This window comes from Sus scrofa, chromosome 2, assembly GCF_054392235.1.
Source record: "Sus scrofa isolate SSC_HxYL_T2T_F1_AM1 chromosome 2, Sscrofa_HxYL_maternal_Yorkshire_Landrace_v2.0, whole genome shotgun sequence".
NCBI lineage: Eukaryota > Metazoa > Chordata > Mammalia > Artiodactyla > Suidae > Sus > Sus scrofa.
The window spans coordinates 14579554-14602059 of NC_139384.1; the positions used below are offsets into that span (position 1 = coordinate 14579554).

General features: G+C 37.1%; 2 protein-coding genes across 2 annotated transcripts; both read left to right on the forward strand.

The window, feature by feature from the left end:
* Positions 1-7930: 7930 nt before the first annotated feature.
* On the forward strand, positions 7931-8866 carry LOC100511186 (olfactory receptor 5M8). The gene has a single exon (XM_085015149.1). The coding sequence runs from the start codon at positions 7931-7933 to the stop codon at positions 8864-8866; it is 936 nt and encodes a 311-aa protein (XP_084871275.1).
* Positions 8867-16014: 7148 nt separating this feature from the next.
* Positions 16015-16953, forward strand: LOC146405136 (olfactory receptor 5M5-like). Its single transcript, XM_085015150.1, has one exon. The coding sequence runs from the start codon at positions 16015-16017 to the stop codon at positions 16951-16953; it is 939 nt and encodes a 312-aa protein (XP_084871276.1).
* Positions 16954-22506: the final 5553 nt, after the last annotated feature.

Sequence of the window (22506 nt, forward strand, 5' to 3'; positions counted from 1 at the left end):
TATGGCCACCTAATGATGCAGTTTACTCTGATAAAACATTCTATTTTATAATAGACAAATTCAGCTTGTTCAGTAAAGTGAGGTTTGTAATTAGAACCTGACATCATTTATGAGCCAAATTAATAGTTAAAAGCATGAACTCTGTAATCAGATTTACTGAGAAGATTACTCAGCTTTTCCCTCCCTCAGTTTTTCTCTCCTCTATAAGTTAATATATAGTACTTTCTCATAGGGAAGCTGTGTAGAAGAAATGGACTAATACATTAAATACTGACCACATTACCTGCTTAATAGTTTTCACTCAGTAAAAGTTCTCATATTTATTGTTACCTAGGAAATAACTTCATCTATTTGAGACTCATTTTCCTTTCATAGCTTTCTGTATATTTCCATTTTATATTTATCACTCTTTAGTTAGAACACCCCGATAGATTTGGTTGCTTAATTAAAGCTTGTTTTCCTGATGATACTATAAATGCCATAAGGTCAGATATAATGTTTAAAAGCAATTAGTTCTCTACTGCTTAGCCTGGTACAGTCTGTCCTCCATAAGAAAATAGATAAAATAGATAGATATAAATATAGACAATTGTAAAAAATATAAATTATAATGTAAGTCTTATAAAGTGATGAGAATTCAAAAATATGAAACATATTGATGGAATCTTAAATGTGTATAATTTATTCATGTATAACAAATCTGTTTTTATTTCCTTAAACAGAAGAAATCATCTGGAAATGTTCAGAATAAATCAGACGAGAGAGAAGTTTATAGCTTCCTGAGGTTGACCAGTTGTCCCGTTTTGCAGCCTGGTTTCTTTGTCTTGTTCCTGTTTATTTGTATTCTCTTTTTCGTGGAAACCTTAGACCTAACTCTTCAGATCCTACCCTCATCTGGTCTCTTTGTGCATCCACCAATTCCACACATTCTGGTGAACTTTTTATTTAAAAGTCTCATTTCCTCATCCAATTTATTTGAACAGTATGACATGATTGCATTCCTGTTAACTCAATATTCTGTTCCTGCTGCTTTCTCTGACAATCATATCCACATGGTTACCCAGTTTTCGTATAGCTATAGTATGGGGCCCGAAATATTATACATTAATGTAGCCACCATTGCCTATAGATGTGGTTTTGTATAGACTTAATATCATAGCTGTTTTCTGCAGAGTTGGCAACAGGGAACATCATCACGGTGTCTTGCCACTTTGCAGCTACTCAGCTACTAGTAAAATTATTTGCCATGGATCATATTGGAAGTCCAGAATATGTGTAGGAGTATATGGAGCATTTGAGTTAGCTATCTCTGCACAGCATTTCAGAGAATCCTCACGGTGCTTCTCCCCTACGTGGAGCAGAACATGAGCCACTGCAGCTGCCGACCCACAGCACCCCCCTGAGTGGAGATCAGGGTGGAGACCAGGAGAGAGGCACTCTGTGCTCTGGGAAGGCTGGAAGAATGGGCTTTCAGGTAGCTGGATATTTTCAGGAGATGATTTTATGAGCCCAATTCTTGCATCTCCTCATATCTAGAGGAACACCAGGGTCCATCAATGATGATTAATGTCTGTGACTTGTGGTGACCTTCATGAGCCCAGCAGAGAACATCTGTAAAATGTGTGCATGGCTGCATGCACCTCCCCCTTCCCCTTTATGACTTATGTCTTCCTGGGCTGTAGTTAGTGGCCCGAACGAAAGATGTCGTGGTCACCTGTGAGAACAGCCACCTCCAAGGGTGGACCTTCGAGCCCTGAGGAACTCAGGAAGGCATACCAAAGGAGTGATTCCAGTAATCCCAGGCCTTTACGTCTTTCCATAGAAATGGTTTCCTCTAAATCTTTTGTAAGTCTGGTTCTCTATATCTTGTGTTCCTACTACCTCCCTTTTGTTGCCAAAACTCATATATCCTAGCTTCCCTCCTTGCCTCCTTGGAGTGGTTTCTCAGGGCTACCTAAGATGCTGTCTCTGGAGCTTAAGTCCTAATTTCACCCCAAATAAAACTTAACTGTCAACCTTCACATTGTATTTTTTTAGTTGACACAAGAGTTCTGTAAAGAGCAGTGATTTCTTTTGACCAAGGTAGACAGTGACGGTATGATTGAATGGTCTCCATTATTAATCTGGCAAATGACAGTCTCCTTCCCAGGCCGATTTCATTTCTTGCCAAGATTTCGAATTCTTTGCTTCCATTTTGGGATTAACTTTATTAAAACAAACGAACAAACAAAAACCATAGGAATTGGTTACTTATTTATCTTTTCTTATCTTTGCTGTCCTTTTAGCTCCCCACTTCTTTACAGATTTAGAGTCCTGCTGCCCACTTCCTGCTGTTATCAAGGTCCCAACATACAGGGTTATGAAGCACCCTTATCCCCCCAGTTGCTGAGCAGAAGCTGAGTTCCACTGTAAACTAGAGCTGGGCACTCACCATCTGCCTCTACATGGATTGAATCATGAGCCACTGCACTTGCGGACCCTCAACACCCCCTGAAAGAAGCTCAAGGTGAAGATCAAGAGGGAGGCACCCTGTGCTTTGGGAAAACTGGCAGAACATGTCTTAGACAGTAAATTATTTTCTGGAAAAAAAATTATGAGCCAAATTCTTGCATCCCCTTCTATCTAGAAAAGCACTAAAATCCTTCATGGTGGCATCTGCTCCTTGTGACTAGAAATAACCTTTAAGAAACTAGCAGCAAACTTCTGCAATTTGTGTGCTTGAGTGCACGTACCTTTCCCTCCACCAAAACCACATATATACTGACTTTCCCCCTTACCTCTTTGGAGCAGTTTTTCAGAGCTATCTGAAATGCTGCCTCCCAGGCTACAGTTCTCATTTTGCCTCCAATAAAACTTAACTGTCAAATTTAGCTTGTGCATATATTTTTTTTAAGTTGGCACCACTAACCTCTAAGGAAAAAAAAGTTCTTATCACTGAGAGTCCCCAAAAAAGTCCCAAGATATGTATTTGATTTTCTTAAATATTAAGAAATATGAAGGGTAAAATATTTGGATTGGAAATGACACCTAGTATATACATATTTAACATTTTAAAGTTGAAGAAGCTGACGTAGGTTAATTTGCCTAAAACTAATGGACTGGACTCTAGAAAAAGAATCATTAAAGTGTAATTAAACCCACTTTTCTTAGTTCTCTCTCTAGCTAAATATTGTAATGAATGTATTAGAAATTGCTTCTATAAACCTAGAAAGCATGGGGATTTTTTGATTCATGGTAGTAGATGTTTAATCCTTTGGTGAAATGAGATGAACTCTGAGGGAATCTATAAATGTTCATGACTAAAACCAAGAGATTTGTAGTCGGATGTGCATTCTCATCTCAGCAAGTCAGTCCACTTAGCTGTTTGAATTTGAGAAAATTGCTTATTCTCTTTTAAGCTCAGTATCTTCAGCTGTACAGTGGGCTTAAGAATTTTAACTTGAGGTTTTGTTTTGTTCTGTTTTGTTTGCCACACTTGCCGCATAAGGAAGTTTGGGGGCAAAGGGTCAAATCTGAGCCATAGCTGCAGCAAAACAGGATTCTTAACCCACTCCCGCTGTGCTGGGTTGGAGATCAAACCCACACCTTGGCAGTAAAGCAAGTCACAGAGACAATGCCAGATCCTTAACCTTCTGTGCCACCCAGGAACTCTTAAGTTTTTAAAATGTTTCTAATGTGTCTCTAATTGATTTCATTTGCCCGTGGTCTTTCCTTTTTCTTAAAAATGTGTATATGTGTGTGTATACACATATATTTAGAAAAATATACATATATTTTTTTAAAAATCAGGACAAGGAAGACCAAAATATTGTTTTCTTTCAAATGAATGTATGATCACAGCAATTAATCCATGTGGTAAAAATAAGCCCTTGCTGAATTGGTGACCAAGTAAAATGAATGACTAACTCACTCTTTTATGCAGCTCTTTCTTCTGAGGGATGGCAGTACTGAGGGAGCATGGTACCTAACAATGCATGGCAAGCAGTAGGCAAGGTCACTACTAAGAAAGATGAAGAAGAAAACACAGGAGAGATGCTTAAGCTAGTCCTAATTTCCACATTCAAAGTTTCTGAACTATCTTCAAGGAACTTTTAATTATAAGAATTGATTGCTTAATCCTGACTTGAAAAAAAAGATAATGCCACAGGGAAAAGAAATCAACCTTATAAATACAAGCAACCATTTCCCTCACTTATAACTTTGGAAAGCCCTTTGGTTTTCCTACATCGTTTTAGGATGTCTATTTTGGGTATATTAGGAACCAGCCAAAAGATTACTAGTATACTTGGAATCCAATTTCTTTTATTTTTAACTGTAATTGGAGTGTAGTTGACTTCCAATGTTGTGTTAGTTTCAGGTGTACAGAAAAGTGAATCAGTTATACATATAAATATATACAGTCTCTTTCAGATTCTAATTTCTTATCTGATAGAAATAAGTACATGATTAGAAATAGTTAAAAGTCCACGTAGAAAAGATTAGGGTTAATTATCTGGGAAATACCAATGATAAAATCTTATTTTTTTTTATTTCTTCTAAATATTAAACTAAAAAAGAATTTCATGGCTTTATGTGACTCACACATGGTCAGATACTTACATACATTATAATTTTTTAAACCCTCAGAGAAAATCCCTGGAACAATATTTTCAAGGTGAGAACACTGCTCATAAATATTTTATTCTCTACAATTATAAAACTAATACATAACATAGTCGTGATTTTTCAAACTAAATCTGCCCAGTTCCAAACATAGTTGTGATTTTTCATATTAAATCTTTCCAGTTCCAAATGGATATGTATTAATTTTGGAAAGCACAAAGATACCTTGGTAGACCATTTTTTAAGTTTTATTGAAGTGCAGTTTATTTACAAGGCTATGATAAATTTGTTTTACAACAAATGATTCAACCATTCATTCTCTTTCAGATTCTTTTCCCACATAGATTGTCACAGGTGGTAGACTTTTTTTTTTTTTTTTCAGGGCTGCATCTATGGTATATGCAAGTTCCCAGGCTAGGGGTCGGATGGGAGCTACAGCAGATGGCCTATACTGCAGCCATAGCAACGCAGGATCCCTGACCCACTCAGCGAGGCCAGGAATTGAACTCACTTCCTCATGGATGCTAGTCAGATTTGTTTCTCCTGCACCACAACAGGAACCCCAGATGGTAGACCATTTTTAAGAAAGGTGGGATGTAAGAATAGGATATAAATGCACAGCAGGGTACAACATGATCTTTCAATGTTTTCTCTAGTAGGAGATGAGAAAAAATTAGTGGGACACCCTCCTTCCTAATTGCACGGAAATTCATGCACACACAGAAGCCAAAGGTGAACCATTAAATATGGAGAGGAAAATCTGGAGCTCATGAGTCATTCCAGAAAAGAAAAGAGGTGAGAACTATGATGGGGGGAGACAAGAGAAACCAGAGAGGTGTAACAAAGCTGGGAATTAAACACTACAAAATAATCAGTGGAAAAATCCTCTGTGTTAGGGTGCAAGGCTGGAATTTAGAGAATAAATATGACTATCATTTAAATTTTACTTTTTATTCTTTTTCCAAAAAAATATTATCTTTCACCTGCATTCCATAGAATTGCTGTGTGTATGTGTATTGGGTGCATTTTGGATTTTCAAATAGCATGGGATGGAGAGAAAAGAGGTTTAAGGCAATTTTACAAGGTTTTAAGAGCCTGATAGCTGGGTTATCTAAGCATTATTGTCACCGTTTTTAAATTATAGTGTGATCCTTGGGCATAAACCCTGAAAGATAAATTAAATTTTAACTAATTATTATCATGATATAGTGTTATATAGCAGTCAGGCTTATGGGAGTCTTGGGCACTGATTTTAAAGGTTTGCATTAGTTGGATAATACTTTCCATTCCTGCAAGAGGCAAAGAAAACAGTTAAACAAATTAGAAGTTCAATTCTCATTTATATGGAATTCTGAGCAGCTTTATCAGTTCAACACGGCCATGATTTTATAAGTTTCAATGTCAGAAATAAAATATTGCCTGCCAGATCAGTAAACAAAAGAAGTTGTAGTCCTCAGCAATTGCAGCCACCTACCACGGTGAGCCCCAAGGGAACTCAGGAAGGAAACAAAGAGTACTTGCCATCTAGCAGCCATCAGACTGCAGCCACTCCTGAGAGTGAGCCCTGAGGAAATTCAGGATGTGAAAACACAGAATACTGGCCCTGGATAGCTGAGGTGCATATCAAAGGAATAATTTCAGTGACCTCAGATCCTTGCATCTTTACAGATGTAGAAAAATGATAAATTCCTTAACTTGAGCTCTCTTGTTCTCTTTTATTAACAGTAATCTTTTGTTCCTACTACTTGCCGTTTGTTGCAAAACTCATATATCCTGGCTCCCCCCTCACCTATTTGGACCAGTTTTCTCAGGGTGACTTGAGATGCAGCCTCCTGGGCTTACGTCCTCAGTTTTGTCCACCAAATAAAAAATAACTCTCAGCTTTTAGATTGTGCGTATATTTGTTTGGTTGTCAAATGTCTTCACTCATTTTTCTGCCATCTCACCCGTATGATCCAGAGTGGCTCAGCACTTCATCCTTATTGCAGCCAGCGGTAGGCAGAAAAGTGGAAGGAGAGAGCAAGCCTGTGTTAAAAGGGATAGATAACAATTGCACCTTTCTTTGTAGCTAATCTAGCTTGAGAATAAACAAAGAAAAGGGAGGTTTTTGTGGCTCTTTGTTTTGTTTACTTTGGCTTTGTTTTCTAAGTGCTGTTCCCTAAAGACCAATTCTAGATCCACAGAGTGAACGCTAAAATGAATAGGGGAGCTGGGCACAGCTTCCAGCTTAGACTCTCATAGAATCCTAGTGTGTGCGATTTTAATCTGTTTTCACAGTTTTAGACAACATGCTGGACTAAGTAATTACTGTGGTCTAATTCAGGTACAGGGATGGAAAAATTAGCTTTGCCAAATTTTATTGAATTAACTGGAAAGATGATAGAAGACTTTTCAAAATTTCCTGTCCATCACATGCAGTCCTAATCATGATAAAAGATTTGCAACTGCGGCTTTTCAAAGACTTATCTTTTCTTTCATTTTCCCCCAAATAGTCTCTAGTCATTTTAAAATAGAAAATAGCGGCCTTTTATATTTTATGAAGGTGAATTAAGATGTACCTTATCACTTAGTGACTTTTTACAAAGAACCTAGATGATTTTATCTGACTTGTCCCGGAAGAAATAATTGTTGCCAGAAAGAGAATATTTGCTACAAGATTCTCAACTTCCAGCAAGCAAATCATTTAGTTAAGTGGTGAGTACCTATTTGTTTATTGGCACTGATTGGCAAAATTTACAATGAAAAAAATGACCTAAGGTTAAGTGAAATAAAGAAAATAATGTAGAAATGTAGATGGTAAGAAATGTAGTGACATAAACCAAAACTATAAATAGAGAAATAAGAGAATGGTTAGCAAAGAAACGTATTTGAAGCTGAGTAGTGAGAGAGACCCAGAGTCAGTTTAAGTGTGTTTTTTGTTTGTTTGTTTGTTTTTAATTTTATGGCTACACCTGAAGCATACCGAAGTTCCAGGGCCAGGGATTGAATCTGAGCTACAGCTTGGACATATTTCAGATCCTTTAATCCACTGCTAGGAGGGGATCAAATCTGGTCCTCCCCAGTGACCTCAGCCACTGCAGGTGGATTCTTACCCCACTGCATTGTGGTAGAAACTCCTGGTTTAAGCGTTTGCTAAAGTTTAATTAGTTTCTTTTTAAATTAAACCACTATTTCTGGTATCTCCCTGGACAAAACCATCATGGGAAAGGAAAGGAGAAACTACAGAGGGAATAAAACAACAACAGTGTCCCTAAGATAATATGAATTTTTTCCATTTAAAGAATTTTCTATGTTGATCCTAAGTTCTCATTTTCCATGGAAGGAAATTATGAGAAGAAACTCCACCTCGGTGGCTGAATTCATTCTCCTGGGACTGACCAGCCGCCTGGAATTGCAGGTCCTCTTCTTTGTGCTGTTTCTGGGCATTTACATGGTCACGGTGGCAGGGAATCTTGGCATGATTGTCCTCATCCGGGTCAGTGTCCGCCTCCACACACCCATGTACTTTTTCCTCAGCCACTTATCCTTTGTGGACCTGTGCTTCTCTTCCAACGTGACCCCCAAGATGCTGGGGATCTTCTTAGCAGAGAGGAAAACCATTTCCTATCCTGCTTGTCTGGTGCAGTGCTACTTTTTTATTGCCTTGGTCCATGTGGAGATCTACATCCTGGCTGTGATGGCCTTTGATCGGTACATGGCCATCTGCAACCCTCTGCTTTATGGCAGCAGGATGTCCAAGGGTGTGTGCACGTCCCTCATCATGGTGCCTTATGTGTATGGAGCACTGACTGGCCTGATGGAGACCATGTGGACCTACAGCCTAGTCTTCTGTGGCCCCAATGAAATTAACCACGTCTACTGTGCCGACCCACCGCTGATTAAGCTGGCTTGTTCGGACACCTACAACAAAGAGTTGTCCATGTTTGTAGTGGCTGGATGTAACCTTTCCTTTTCTCTCCTCATCATCCTCATTTCCTACATTTACATATTTCCTGCTATCCTGAGGGTCCGGTCCACAGAAGGCAGGCGCAAAGCTTTCTCTACCTGTGGCTCTCATCTGACATCTGTCATTATATTTTATGCAACTCTTTTCTTCATGTATCTTAGACCGCCTTCGAAGGAATCTGTGGAACAGGGGAAAATGGTTGCTGTCTTTTATACTACAGTAATTCCCATGCTGAACCCCATGATTTATAGCCTTAGAAACAAAGATGTGAGAGAAGCATTAACCAAAGAGCTGTTAAGGAAAAAAATATTTTCTTAAGATATATCCCTGTTATTTTGGTCTCTAATTGTTTTCTAGATTTTTTTCCATAAATTTCAGGGTAGAATTGATGGTGAAATGAGAAATGTGGTACTCCAATGGGGCACTACATGAATGATTTTTTAAAAAAATACAAACAAAAATAAAAATTTGATTACAAAATTTCATGTTTGCATTTGTTATTTATCTTGCTCACTAGTTATTTTAATTTATTTGCCTTTTGTGGACATGATACCATTGCATTTCCTCCCCCTTGGTTTTAGGTGGAAATATATAGCTACTTCCAGAAAATGAGTTAAATTCAAATTCCTGTGTCCCTTCTCAGTTGAACATTTCATTGCAGATGAAAGAATCTGCAGTAGATAACTTTATTTATTTATTTATTTTTCCTTCTATGGTGACCAGAAAGATTCAAGATTTAAGCATGAGTTCTTGAGTGAATATATGGAACAGAGCCCCAGCCATCTCACAATAGAAATGTGGAATAGATGACAAATGCCCTTTGTTTTATAAACTACTACAATATGTTTAGTTGCTTAACTCCAGGGTTGAATGCAGCCTCTTCTGACTGATACAATATTAATTCCACAACATTCAATCATGCAGATGCATATAATTTAGAAATTAAATACCACAACCTTCAAAGGAATCACATTTGGTGTTGTATGTTCTTCCAGTCTTTTATTTCTACGTTTTTACACATATGCATGAGTTTAGCTGAAATTTCTTATTCTAATTACTACTTATAATTCTAACATATAAATATTGTTTTAAAAGTCAAATAATAGTATAAGACTTATATAAACTTTTTTTTTAGGGCCGCACCTGTGGCATATGGAAGTTCCCAGGCTAGGGGTCTAATTGGAGCTGTAGCTGCTGGCCTACACCACAGCCACCAAAATTCCAGATCTGAGCTCTGCCTCTATGACCTACACCACAGCTCACAGGAACACCAGATCCTTAACCCAGTGAGTGAGGCCAGGGATCAAGCCCGTATCCTCAGGGATAGTAGTCAGATTCATTTTTGCTGAGCCACAATGGAGTATGTTATATAAACTCTTGTATCATTCTTTTCCACCTCAATCTCCCCATAGATAACACCTTTTTGTTATTTCCTTTGATAATTAACCCCTTTTGAATTATATGCTTATATATCTATTTATTGATTTTTCAGTCATGGCCATGATTGATTGACATCAATTTATTATTGATAAGGTATTAGCATTTTTTACCAGTCCCTGCATCCCTATCCCAGAATCATCACTTCTCATTTTCACAATATGATCACATTCAAATTTTTCTTTAATCAATATTTCTTGTTAAAATTACTATGAGCATGAAATCAGTAGTACCTGAAAAATACTATGAAAACTCTATGAGTGTTAGTAACATTATGAGTAATCCTGGGAATGCAGTTGTCTTATTGTACCATTTATCTGATTTTTGTAGAGTTAATGGTTGTCTTATTTTTTGCTTTTCTTTTTGTACCTACTTTCCCCCCAATTTCTGCAGTACTCTAAAGCACCTCTGCAGAGGTAAACCTGATACATGATCTATAATTGACACATTTCATCCCTGGAGACCCTCTATCCTCCTTTTGGATTCTCTTGGGGTTGTTCTCTGGGTCTCTTGCAGAGCTGCTATCTTGAAGTAGTGATCGCTACTATTCATTTAAAATGTTTCATTCATTCAACCTATGTTGATTACTGGGCAATATATTACAAACTGGAGATTTAGCAATAAACAAGACAGAAATAATGTCCATTATATTCTAGAGTGGAATGGAGAGTTAGATAGCAAGACATCGAAATGAGCAGATAATAAAATATTTCAGATACTGTGAAGTGCAATGGACCAAGGCAACGTAAAAGATGATGACTTGGCAGAGTCAGATGCCTGGGTTGTGGATGCCACTGATAGGAAAGGACTGCCAGAGAAGGAGAGTTTGAAGCCTAAATGATCAGAAGAAGGCAAACATAAACAGATCCACTGGGAACTGTAACCCAAAGAATCAATAGCAAGAACAAAATTTCAGGGATGGGGCAGCAAAAAGAAAGGCCATGTGGCCAGACCTTAACAAATGGGAGAAACAATCAGAGGAACTGATGCCAGAAAAGGGACTCCTTATTCATTGGATGGTCAGCAGATTCTCATAACTGACAGGGAAAACAACATGTTGACTGATGCCATCTCATGGGATTATTGGAAACATCAAATACTATTTGTAGGGAATATTTCCCTCAATTACATTTTGAAGAAAGAATGTTCTGAGTTCAAATTTGGACTCACTTTTAGGGAATTTTCCAAACATGAGAAGCATGATAGAAACAATAAATTAAATAAGTTATTAAGTCATTCTTATATTTACATATACTTGTTGATTATTGTCTATGCCAGGCACTGCCATTGTTGTTGCTAGATATCAGTCTGTTCTGTCACATTCTATGTGTCTTTCTTCTGAAAACAAACCACTTATACCTAATACAATTTATTTTCAAACATAAGCAACTCATCAAAGAACAAACTCCTTGATAGAAAGGATATATTTTTCATCCTTGTATTTTCAAGATTAAAAAGCATGGAAATTTGCATTGAGTATAGTTTTTGTGTGAGTTTGTTAAGGACAATGTAGGAAATATTAGAGATCTTGAAATGATGACACCTTGAATTTACTTGAATTTAGTTTCATAAGAAGTCATGTCCCCAGAGTATTTTATATTTGGCTTTGAATGTTGCTCAAAGCATTGCCCAAGTCCTCATAGCAGACAAACAGTTTGAACTTTGATGAACCATGGACTGAAAAATGGAACAAAACAAAAACTTGATTTGAGAAGGTCCAGTGTTACCAATTAGTATTTTTCCCAGTATGGATATTCTCCACTGGGATTGCATTTCTAATTGTTTCTTGAAACAGTTGGGGATTCTCCCAAGATAAGTGCTAATGTCAGTAGCCTGAGTATAAATTCTACAGCACTGGCTAGAATTTGACCTTTGTGGTCCTGGAGAAGACACTCTTATTTCCACAGGTAGGAAAGGCATGTGTACCTTAACTTTTAATACCTAGTAATGTATCTAGTCTCTTCTTTTAATTACATTTTTGGGAGGATATTGATGTATTGAAACAGAAAGTTTTGGCGAAAAATTTGAACAGATAAGGCATGTTCCATGAGAGAAAATCTTTAGAGGCTTACTCAACTCTATCTTTCTCTTTTACGGTAGATATGACCAGTGTTTTTGAATCATTCTGGTAGAATTCCATAGTATGGACCTCCAGCATATGTTTTACAATAATTTAGTTTCAAGTAATATTCTTTCTGTGTTTTCCATTTGTCTAATGTCTTGGTGTCTACTGTTACCAATTTCTGCATGAAAAAGACACATTGGAAATTTAGGTCTTTGTGGTTTATTAATAATTTAAATTTATAATAATTTAAATTTTTCCTACTCTAAGAAGTAAAGTATATGCTCAAACAAGATTTTTTTGTGACTGTTAAACATATGGAAAAGTTAGTTTCAGTATATGTGGCTAAGAGGTTTGTTTTTATTAGGACATCTCTAAGTCCTTAATAATTCTGTCATTTATAAGATTCTGGATTCTTTCCCAATGCCTTGTTTCTGTTAAGGAGCTGATTTTTCACAAGTCATACTTGTGCTACAGGGAGAATTTTTTTTTTCAGAATATTGTTCTTTTTTTTTCAACAAAGATATTTGAAATATGAATCAGACTAAAAGTACTCAAAGAACTAAATGGGTCAAAGAACTTAAGACAGTAAATTGGTGAAAATTTTCATCCTTATTTGGTCAAGTTGCCCATGTAGTCACTTGAGTGCATATGAATATTTGCTGTGAGTGTTTTGGATTCTCAGCAGCAGTCTGACACATCTCCTGTGGGCTATATCTTTGTATTAGCTGTCTCTGTTTGCTATAGGCCCACAATTCTAGGATTAAAATATAGTTAGTGATAATGGTTTCCACTAAAAATTGCCATGCCGCCATGACCGGTGAGATCTGACCAAAATTGCAGAACCCTTCAGTGCTAGACTGTAGATGATCTGAAGAAGTTGCTCCTGGGCAGACAGTTGAAAAAGGGGGGGGGGGCGGCTCGTGGCTTTCTTTCTTTACTGATTTAATCATGATCTCTAGCCACTGCCCTAGGTTTTGAGCCCCAGTTTCTTCCTATTTTTAACAGGACACTGTTATCTTTTCTTCTTCCTCTGTCTTTTATCTTTTTAGAATGTACGTCCCTATCTTCTGTACTTCCAAAGAACTTTAGTTGAGAATTCTATTTTATTCATATTTCTCTCTTCTAGTAGCCTATAGTGTAATCATTGATGGAGACAAGGGAGGTGATAGAGTTGAATAAATCAAATTTTAACATTTTCCCAAGCAGTCTATCCCACTGAGAGGGAGTGATGGGAAGGTAGCATGTCACAGAAGAAGGACACTAAACTAGGAACTATCATATTTGATTTCCCTCCTAGTTCTGTGTCTGAGATGTGAGCCCGGGTCACAGTGTTAAATTTTCTGGACTTGATTACAGACCTAACTGAACCGATTGACTTTGTCTTCTCCACCACCTTTCTTCTATCCACTGTCATGTCTGGAATTTGAAAGGTGCATAAGCAGGTTTAGCTAAATGAATGCGGAGCTTACAGGATTTTACAAAGTAAGTTAAAATGTTTCGTGAACTATAAATGCAATGTTAATAAGATGGGTGCAATAGCTGATAACACCAAGATTTGAAATCAGAAGGCCCAGTAAATGTTATGCATTTCTTTATTGTAAAATGAATTAATATAGTATCTATTTCATAAGGTTGTTGGACTTAAGTAAATATTTAGAAAAGTACTTTAGTATGGTGCATGGACTATAAGAACCCAACAAATGTTATTATTGTCATTGTCATGTAAACCTTCAAGCATATAATTAAGCAAGTCTATCAATTTTATTTACATTCTTTGAGCTGGTAAAAAAGGATGTGCTACTCACATTGACATCTTATAATGGTCAGAAGGTAGGAAAAGTTTTACATAGCCTCTGACAAGTTCTCTGATAATAAAATTTCTTAATGTCAGAATTGTTCCACAGAAAAGGGACATTTCCATGTCAATTTATTTTTATGTGACTCTTAGTATACAGCAATTTGTTCGTAAACTGAAATTTGGAGATATATTGTCATAATATTTTAGCTTATTTTGATTATATATTTGAAATAACTTGTGATAGGAGTTCCTGTCATGGCTCAGTGGTTAATGAATCCAACTAAGAACCATGAGGTTGTGAGTTCGATCCCTGGCCTTGCTCAGTGGGTTAAGGATCCAGCATTGCTGTGAGCTGTGGTGTAGGTCACAGTCGAGGCTCGGATCCCACACTGCTGTGGCTCTGGTGTAGGCCGGCAGCTACAGCTCCGATTAGACCCCTAGCCTGGGAACCTCCATATACTGCAGGAGTGGCCCTAAAAAGGCAAAAAGACAAAAAAAAAAAATTTTATAGATTCGATAAAATGCATACCATTTATATAAATTATAAGACAAAAACATAAGAAATACACATTAAACCTGTACCTTGCATTATAAGCTATTTTTGTAACTAAGGATATGATTTAATTTTTTTCTCATTTAAGTAGCCAGTAAAGTCATATAGCAATTACTGAAAAGTTTCCTTTTTTTAATGCTGATCTGATATTTCACCAGCATCATATATCACTTTACTTATGTGTGTAATTTCTCTTTGTGGACTTTATTTTCCACTACGTTGGTCATTTTTTTCCTCATTTTTTTCTCAATATCAATAACACATTGTCCTGAATCCACACTGCAGTTTTATAGTAAGTCTTGTTATCTGATAGGAAACTCCTTACAGAGAAAAGATTATCCTCTGTTTAAAATCAGAAAATAGGGGAAAAGAATGTTAAGAGAGTTGGTTGAAGATATAGTAAATTTTTCCAATTATGCACTTTGGATTTTGATGGCACTTTTAATCTCATATCTTTGGATTATATTACCCACTGCTTGTCATTTTTTCTGATGGCTACTAACTCTCAGATCACTTGTTTCCCTATGATTTTACAGCAACCTTTTCAGCATGTTCATTACTATGCTTGTCTTAATAGTCGGTCAATATATACAAAGATAACCCTCCCTTCTCTCGATGTGGAATTCTTCCTTCACACCACAAACACTATTGACACACCACCACCACCACTACCATGGCCATCCATCACCACAAATAAACAATTAAACTTCTTGTGGGCTTCCAGAAAATGAGTCAGACTTAGCGAGAGATGTAGCACATCAGTGGATCATTGAACGGGGAAATATGAGATGAAGTTCTGACAAATCTTAGTCTCCCTGGGATTCAGCTTCTCAGTGTTCAGAATGAACTTTACCTGTGTTATCTTCATGGTTCTTTTTAACCGATGTATCTATGTGTGTTTATGAAAGAACATAGATGGGAAAATTAAGTTCGTAGTATGGTTTTTTTCTTGTCATATAAGTTACCTAGATATTTTAAAATTTCGCAGAGTATCAGGATACTTAACCTTACAGTTTTGTCTTTAGTCTCCAACTTAATTGCCGTGTAATTATAAAAACAACATAAATGAAAATCATTTGTTGAAAAATTTTTAGACTTGCTTTGTGGTATATCTCAATATCTAATTATGGGAACAATACTGCGATAACATAACTAAAGCCCTTTGGATTTTTTTACATCTAACCTTGTATAATTTTAACCACAGATTCAGTGTTTGTTTGTTTTTTTTGGTTTTTTTTTTTTTTTTTTTTTTGTCTTTCTGTCTTTTTCTAGGGCTGCTCCCGTGGCATATGGAGGTTCCCAGGCTAGGGGTCTAATTGGAGCTGTAGCCACCAGCCTACACAAGAGCCACAGCAATGCCAGATATGAGCCATGTCTGTGATCTACGCCATAGCTCACAGCAACGCCGAATCCTTAACCCACCGAGTGAGGTCAGAGATCAAACCTGCAACCTCATGGCTCCTAGTCAGATTCATTAACCACTGAGCCATGACAGGAACTCCGTCTGATTCAGTGTTTTTTTTTTTTTTTTTTTTGTAATAAAAGAAACAAAAATAAACCTTTTCTATCTCCTCTTAGATAATCAACCAGCACTTTACAGATGAGACAAAGAAATGCTCCAAAGAAACTACACTGAAGTGACAGAATTTATTCTCTTGGGCCTGACGAGCCATCCAGAGTTGCGAGTTGCTTTCTTTGTTTTGTTCCTTGTGGTCTACCTAGTCACTGTGATAGGAAACCTGGGCATGATTGTTTTAATCAGAATTGACGCTCGACTTCACACCCCCATGTACTTTTTTCTCTCAAGCTTGTCTGTTCTAGATCTGTGTTTCTCCACAAATGTCACTCCCAAAATGCTGGAAAATTTCTTATCAGAGAAGAAGACCATCTCCTATGCAGGTTGCCTGGTGCAGTGCTATGTAGTCATTGCTGTGGTCCTTACAGAGCACTGCATGCTGGCTGTGATGGCATATGACCGCTACATGGCTATCTGCAGTCCTCTGCTCTACAGTAGCAAGATGTCCAAGAGGGTCTGTGTCCGCCTGGTCATTATCCCTTATGTCTATGGCTTCCTCCTTAGCGTGATGGAAACCTCGAGGACCTACAACCTCTCTTTCTGTGGTGACAATGAAATTAATCATTTCTACTGTGCTGACCCACCTCTCATCAAGCTGGCATGCTCTGACACCTACAACAAAGAGTTATCCATGTACGTAGTGGCTGGCTACAGCAACGTCCAGTCCCTCCTGATCATTCTCACGTCCTACGTGTTCATCCTCGTTGCTATCCTCCGAAGCCGTTCTGCGGAAGGGAGAAAAAAAGCTTTTTCCACATGTGGCTCGCACCTGACAGTGGTCACAATCTTCTATGGAACCCTCTTCTGCATGCACCTGAGACGCCCCACAGAGGAGTCTGTGGAGCAGGGCAAAGTGGTGGCTGTGTTTTATGCCACAGTGATCCCTATGCTGAACCCCATGATCTACGGCCTCAGGAACAAGGATGTGAAAGAGGCATTGAGAAGAGCAATAGGGAAACAAAAATTGGGGAAATAAAAGGACTACTGTCATGGAAAACATTTCTAGGTCGAGTAAGACATGAGATGATTGAATCAAATATCTCATTTTAAGCTAGTTATGTAATACTTTTCTAATGCTCTATGTTAGGTAGCTGACTAGGTTACAAATCCTAAAAACAGTGGTTGAAAATGGGAAGAATAGGGCAGTTGCCCTTTGGGCAATTCATTCACATTTCTGTATCAATTAGTATCAGTTCCTACTGAAAAAAAAAAGTGCCTTAGGCAAATCTGAATTTTCTTTGTTTTGTTTTAATGTCAGTTGAAAGAATCCTGGAGGTTAAGTGTCCACTTTATATGCTAGCTTTATTAGGTTTGGTCTCTCCCTTATAGCTTATTTTACTTTAATGGCATACATTCTTTTGTAATTATTATTATTTATAATTATTTTTACTTTTTCCAATTGTAGCTGGTTTACAGTGAAACATGGTTTACATGCTTAAGGTCACTTTATGATGCAAAATGCTGCCAGGAAGCCAGCCTGCATGTTCAAATGATTGTCACACATTCCAAATGTTCTATATGACATGTCATCTCATAGCTCTTGGGTCCAAACTTAATCATATGTTCAAAACTCCCTGCAAGAGCTTCTGGGAATGTCTATCCCAGGGCACAGTGTATTAGGCTAAAAGAGGAGGGTTCTATCTCCATTCTGATGGTAAATAGACATCTCCACACCACTTTTTAAAAATATCTCATCTTCACCCCTTATTCATTTAAGGAACAACTTCCTAATTCACTTTCGATGATGTCCAACACTTGAAATTACTAACAGTTTATTTCACAGATGATGAGAGGAGAGTAGATACCTGATACAGGTTACTCCATAAATGTTGGAATCTCATTGAACGTATTCTGCCACATGAACATTTTTTTCCAGAGGCTCAGTGTTACAACAAGATTTTTTCTTGAAGCATCATAAAAATGCCTTCATGGATGTGTCTACTCAATGTATCCAACTGTTTTAAAAATCAAGATTGTATACAAGATTGTGTTTCCTTTGGGTAGGATGATGGTGCAAACTTCCTAAATTTTCTTTGGTGTGTTCAACGACCTTTTTGAAATAAACACACAACCATTTTTAACCTTCATTTGAATGAAATTACTTTATGAAACATGGCCTTTGTGTTCAGTTGTGTTTTGATGTCAACACTTGGAGTAAGGCAAATAAAAGACTTACTGCAATTCTTATCTTCCACCCATTTCCCTCACCATCCTAGTACCTGACATTCTACTGTGGCCTCACCCAAATTACAACACACCTTCATCTTTTGAGGTTGTGAGGAAATGGTCAAAATTGCCAATTTTAAATCTATGAAGAACAAGCGTGCACTATAATTTTCTTACTTAGTTCCTCTATTTGTTGGCCTTATTTCTTAAAACTTCTTAGCAGTAAAGGCAAATACTTAGTTATTATCTGTAGGAGGAGAAGACCTGTTGTTTTCATAGGCTATTGTCATGGCAGGATTTTTCATAAGTGCGAAATCATCTGGTGTGAGTAAGAGCAAACCCAAGAATCAAGGAGCTAGAATCAAGTTACTCAGCTGCATTGAGAAACACATTATCCAAACCTCTAAATATTGGATATAGAAACATACCTCTTTGGGATTACAGGTTGAATGGCTATGGGGTTAAGAGAAACAGCACTTAGCAGAGGGCTATGCCTGATATTCTAAGTAGTGGTCCAACCCTATGGTGTTTCCTCGCACATCTACGTTGTCTTATAAAAGGTAAGACGATGTTATCTTAAACAGCAGTTCACTTATAATGACTATCACTGTTTTCTTCTTTGACTTTTTATGTCTAAAGAAATCATTTGTTCTTTTTTTAAAATACATGTTATTGGAGGCTTGGTGACTTAGAAAGTTGTGTATGTTTCAGATGTACAGCAATGTGAATTGGTAATACATATACATATATTTATTCATTTTCAGATTCTTTTCCCATATAGGTTCTACTATTTTTTAAAATTAATATTAATCAATAACATCTCATCTTCAGTTCGCTAAGTCTTTCTTAAAAACAGCTTTGCCAGTAGCAATGCAACTTATCAGTATGTTGAAAGTTATGCTTAGGAGAAAATGTAATATAGCCGTCAGGGTTTGTGAGCACTTATTAAAAATGTGTTGACTGATAGGTGGTCCAAAGAGTGTTGCTTTATAGGATATCACTGCTAATAATTCCATTCTGTTAATGTTAGTTAATACTGTACAATTACATATTACATACATATGAGGAAAGAGGAAGGGGACTCAGAAATAAAGGGTAAATAAGAAGGTCGAGTTTATTAACAGCTCGAAAAATATCTTTATTTGGAGGAAGAGACAAGACAGAGGATAACCTAGAAGTTTTCAGGCTATGTTTACTGGAGAAACAGAGAAATCTGTGATTTTAGTCCCATTTCTCTGCCTTAGATTTGGGAATTGAGGCTAGACACAACATTCAATATATTCAAGTTTTAGAATTCAAGTATTAGTATTAGGGTGACCTGTATTCTTTCTTCTCACCAAATATTGAAAGCAACATATTCCCAAAATAATAATTGTGGCATATGTCTACACATTAGGATCTCAGGCTCCTGAAGCTTTTTATGGTCCAGTATCGTGTATATAAAATTGGAAAAATGAAGAGAGTTCTGAAGGTGGAGAATTCATCCAATAAGAATGACAATATATAACGGGAACATAGAGTCCATGAGAGTAGCTTACTGCTACTCAGCTTACTGCTACTCAGACAAGTATATTGTTTCTATAATACTGCTACATTATTATCTATTTAATTTTTACTCTATTCTAGGCACACAGTAAATGGATAAATAAATAAATAAATAAATGTCACAATTTATAGACAATAAAGTTAAGGTCAAGAATTTCTGTTTTCCTGGAATTCCTGTTGTGGCTCAGTGGGTTAAGGACCTGATGTTGTCTATGTGAAGCTATGTGTTCAATCCCTGGCCTTGCTCAGTGGGTGAAAGATCCGGTTTTGCCACAAGCTCTGGCCTAAGTCCTAGATACAGCTAGGACCTGGTTTTGTCCTGTGGCTGTGGTGTAGGCTGGCAGCTGAAGCTCCAATTTGCCCTGGGAACTTCCATATGCCACAGGTAAGGCCATAAAAAAAAATATAATAAAAATTAACTGTTGTGTTTTCCAGTGCCATGGGGTACACTCATCCCCTAGAATGTGGGTGCAGTCTTATAGAAAGCAGAGAGGGAATAAGTTAAATTTTTTCCACTTTGGAAAATGGACCCTTAAAATATCAGTTAAGCTCAATTAGGGGAATAAAGTGGTATGTCTCACAATAAAGAGATTGTGAGCTAAAAATTATACCCATTGAATTTGTGAACAATTATCTTTCGATAAAAATTAAAATAATATTTCTTGAGCATGTTAATTTTTTCTCCTAAATGTGTAGAAACTGTAAACATGAGAAGAAGAGCTATTAGAAATCATCTTCTGTCAATAAAAAATATTGATGAGTGAATTTCTTTTGTGACAGTGTTAAAAACAGAGCAAAATAGCATAAACAATAACAAAGCTATCAACTCTAATCTGAGCGTTAATTTGGGTTTTAGACAAGTATATTGTTTCAGACAAGAAGTCTATTTGGGACTCATCAATGATGTGCATATGACATGTGTCTTTTCATTATAATTTTATAACCCTTACTGAATAATGGAAGAGACTTTCTCTATTGCTATGAAGAAATGTACTCATTAAGTACAGATTATTTGAAATGTTGTGATTGATACAATATAGGCATGATTATTATCACCTGGGAAACTAAGAACCGCCTCCCCACCCCCAAAGGCAACACTGTTTCTCTCCAGAATGCAAAGAAAACATTTAAAAAAAGTAATAAAATAAAATATCAAATTCTTCTAGCCCTTTAATTTATTTTTATTTATTAAAAAAAATTCTAATTCTGCTGAGAGATTTTTCTCTTAAGGTTCATTTTCTTTCATAGATGATGCAATGTGGAGCATTTTAATTACCTTTTCAGCTTTCTGTCTATATATATTCTCTGGTGAGAAAGTCCCAGAGTGGGAGATCCAACACTTATAAATCCTTATGCACAACCCATGGATGATGGCAGGTGAGATGTTTCCAAGAACATTTTTTCTTCATGCCCAGGTAGGTTCATGCACAGGCAGTCCATGTATTTTTAAAAATCAGTCTGAAGTGCTAGCCTTCTAGGTGGTCCTGGGCATTCTGAGTAGGAGGACCGTGTTCTGGGAAGGGTTATTAGGAAGTGAGCGTAGAGAGGCTTCACCATGGCAGTGGTTGTCAGTTGTGGTTGGGGCTTTGGCCTGATGCCCTATCCAAGAGCTGCAATTTTGTGATAACAGCAGAAATGTATACCATCTTGCCTAACAAACAATGAGAACCCTCCCCATAAAGCGTCAGTAAGTGGCAACAAAATAATTATTTTTCTTTTCTTTACTAAAGACACTTAGTGCAAGGCTCAGTCTCACTTTCTCTTGCTCTATCTTTGTCTTTCTGTCTTTGCTTCTCTCTCTTTCTCTCATACCCGTGTATAAAGTCATTGACTTAAACTTTTATGCAGTACTAGCATGTATAAGATACCAACCATACGTCTTCAAACACAATGACTGTCAAAGAAGTTTATTTGACTTCAAAACATTAAATGATCTTGTGCTTCTTAGAAACCATATACTTCTTTCTCCATTATCCTCCCTCCTTTGACATCCCAATGGTTGGAGTTTGCTCTTTTTTTTGGCCTTGCCTGAAGCATGCAGAAGTTCTCTGCCCAGGGCTCGAACTAGCACCACCAACAGTGACAACATTGAGTCCTTTAACCACTGGGCTGCCAGGGAACTCCCCAGTTATTGGAGTCGAACATGAAGACAGCCTGAGGAAAGAACTTGACTCTCCATGTCATCTGCTACAATTTTCTTCCCTCTTGCAAATAAGTCCCTGAAGATGTCTGTAAGACTGTCAGTTTAAATAAGGGACCCAGACATTTTCTTGGGTGGCCAATTGTCTTGGTTTGCCTAAGACTGAAGGGGCAAAACTTGCATTCCCAAGCCAAGAAATTCCTGGGCAAACTGGGTGGCAGCTGTTTAGGCTACACGTATCCCACAGCAGACTGAGCTGTAGCAGACATAGATGGATTTTATCAGCGGGTCGCCTGTTTGAATCTCATGCTTCTCCTCTGTGCATATTTGTCATTAAACAGCTACTAAAATTAGAATTGGAAATGTAGCTAATGTGGCTTCGCTTACTAATACAATCCACACTTAAGGACTTGAAACCTAACATCATTTTCCTTTTTTTAAAATTTTATCTCTCTTGACTATATTTGACATATAAGCAAAAGAGCAGTTTTAAATATTCTCATTATAAATATAAGGATATGAACCAATACAATGTAAAAAATTGTTCTGAAGACTGTTTTTATAGAGAGCCTGAGAACATGAACAGATTTCTTGCCTTAATGTGTGGAAAATGGCTAATTATTTGAAAGAGGCAAAGTGAATCATGTAAATCTCCCTTCAGAGACATGTGGATATTCA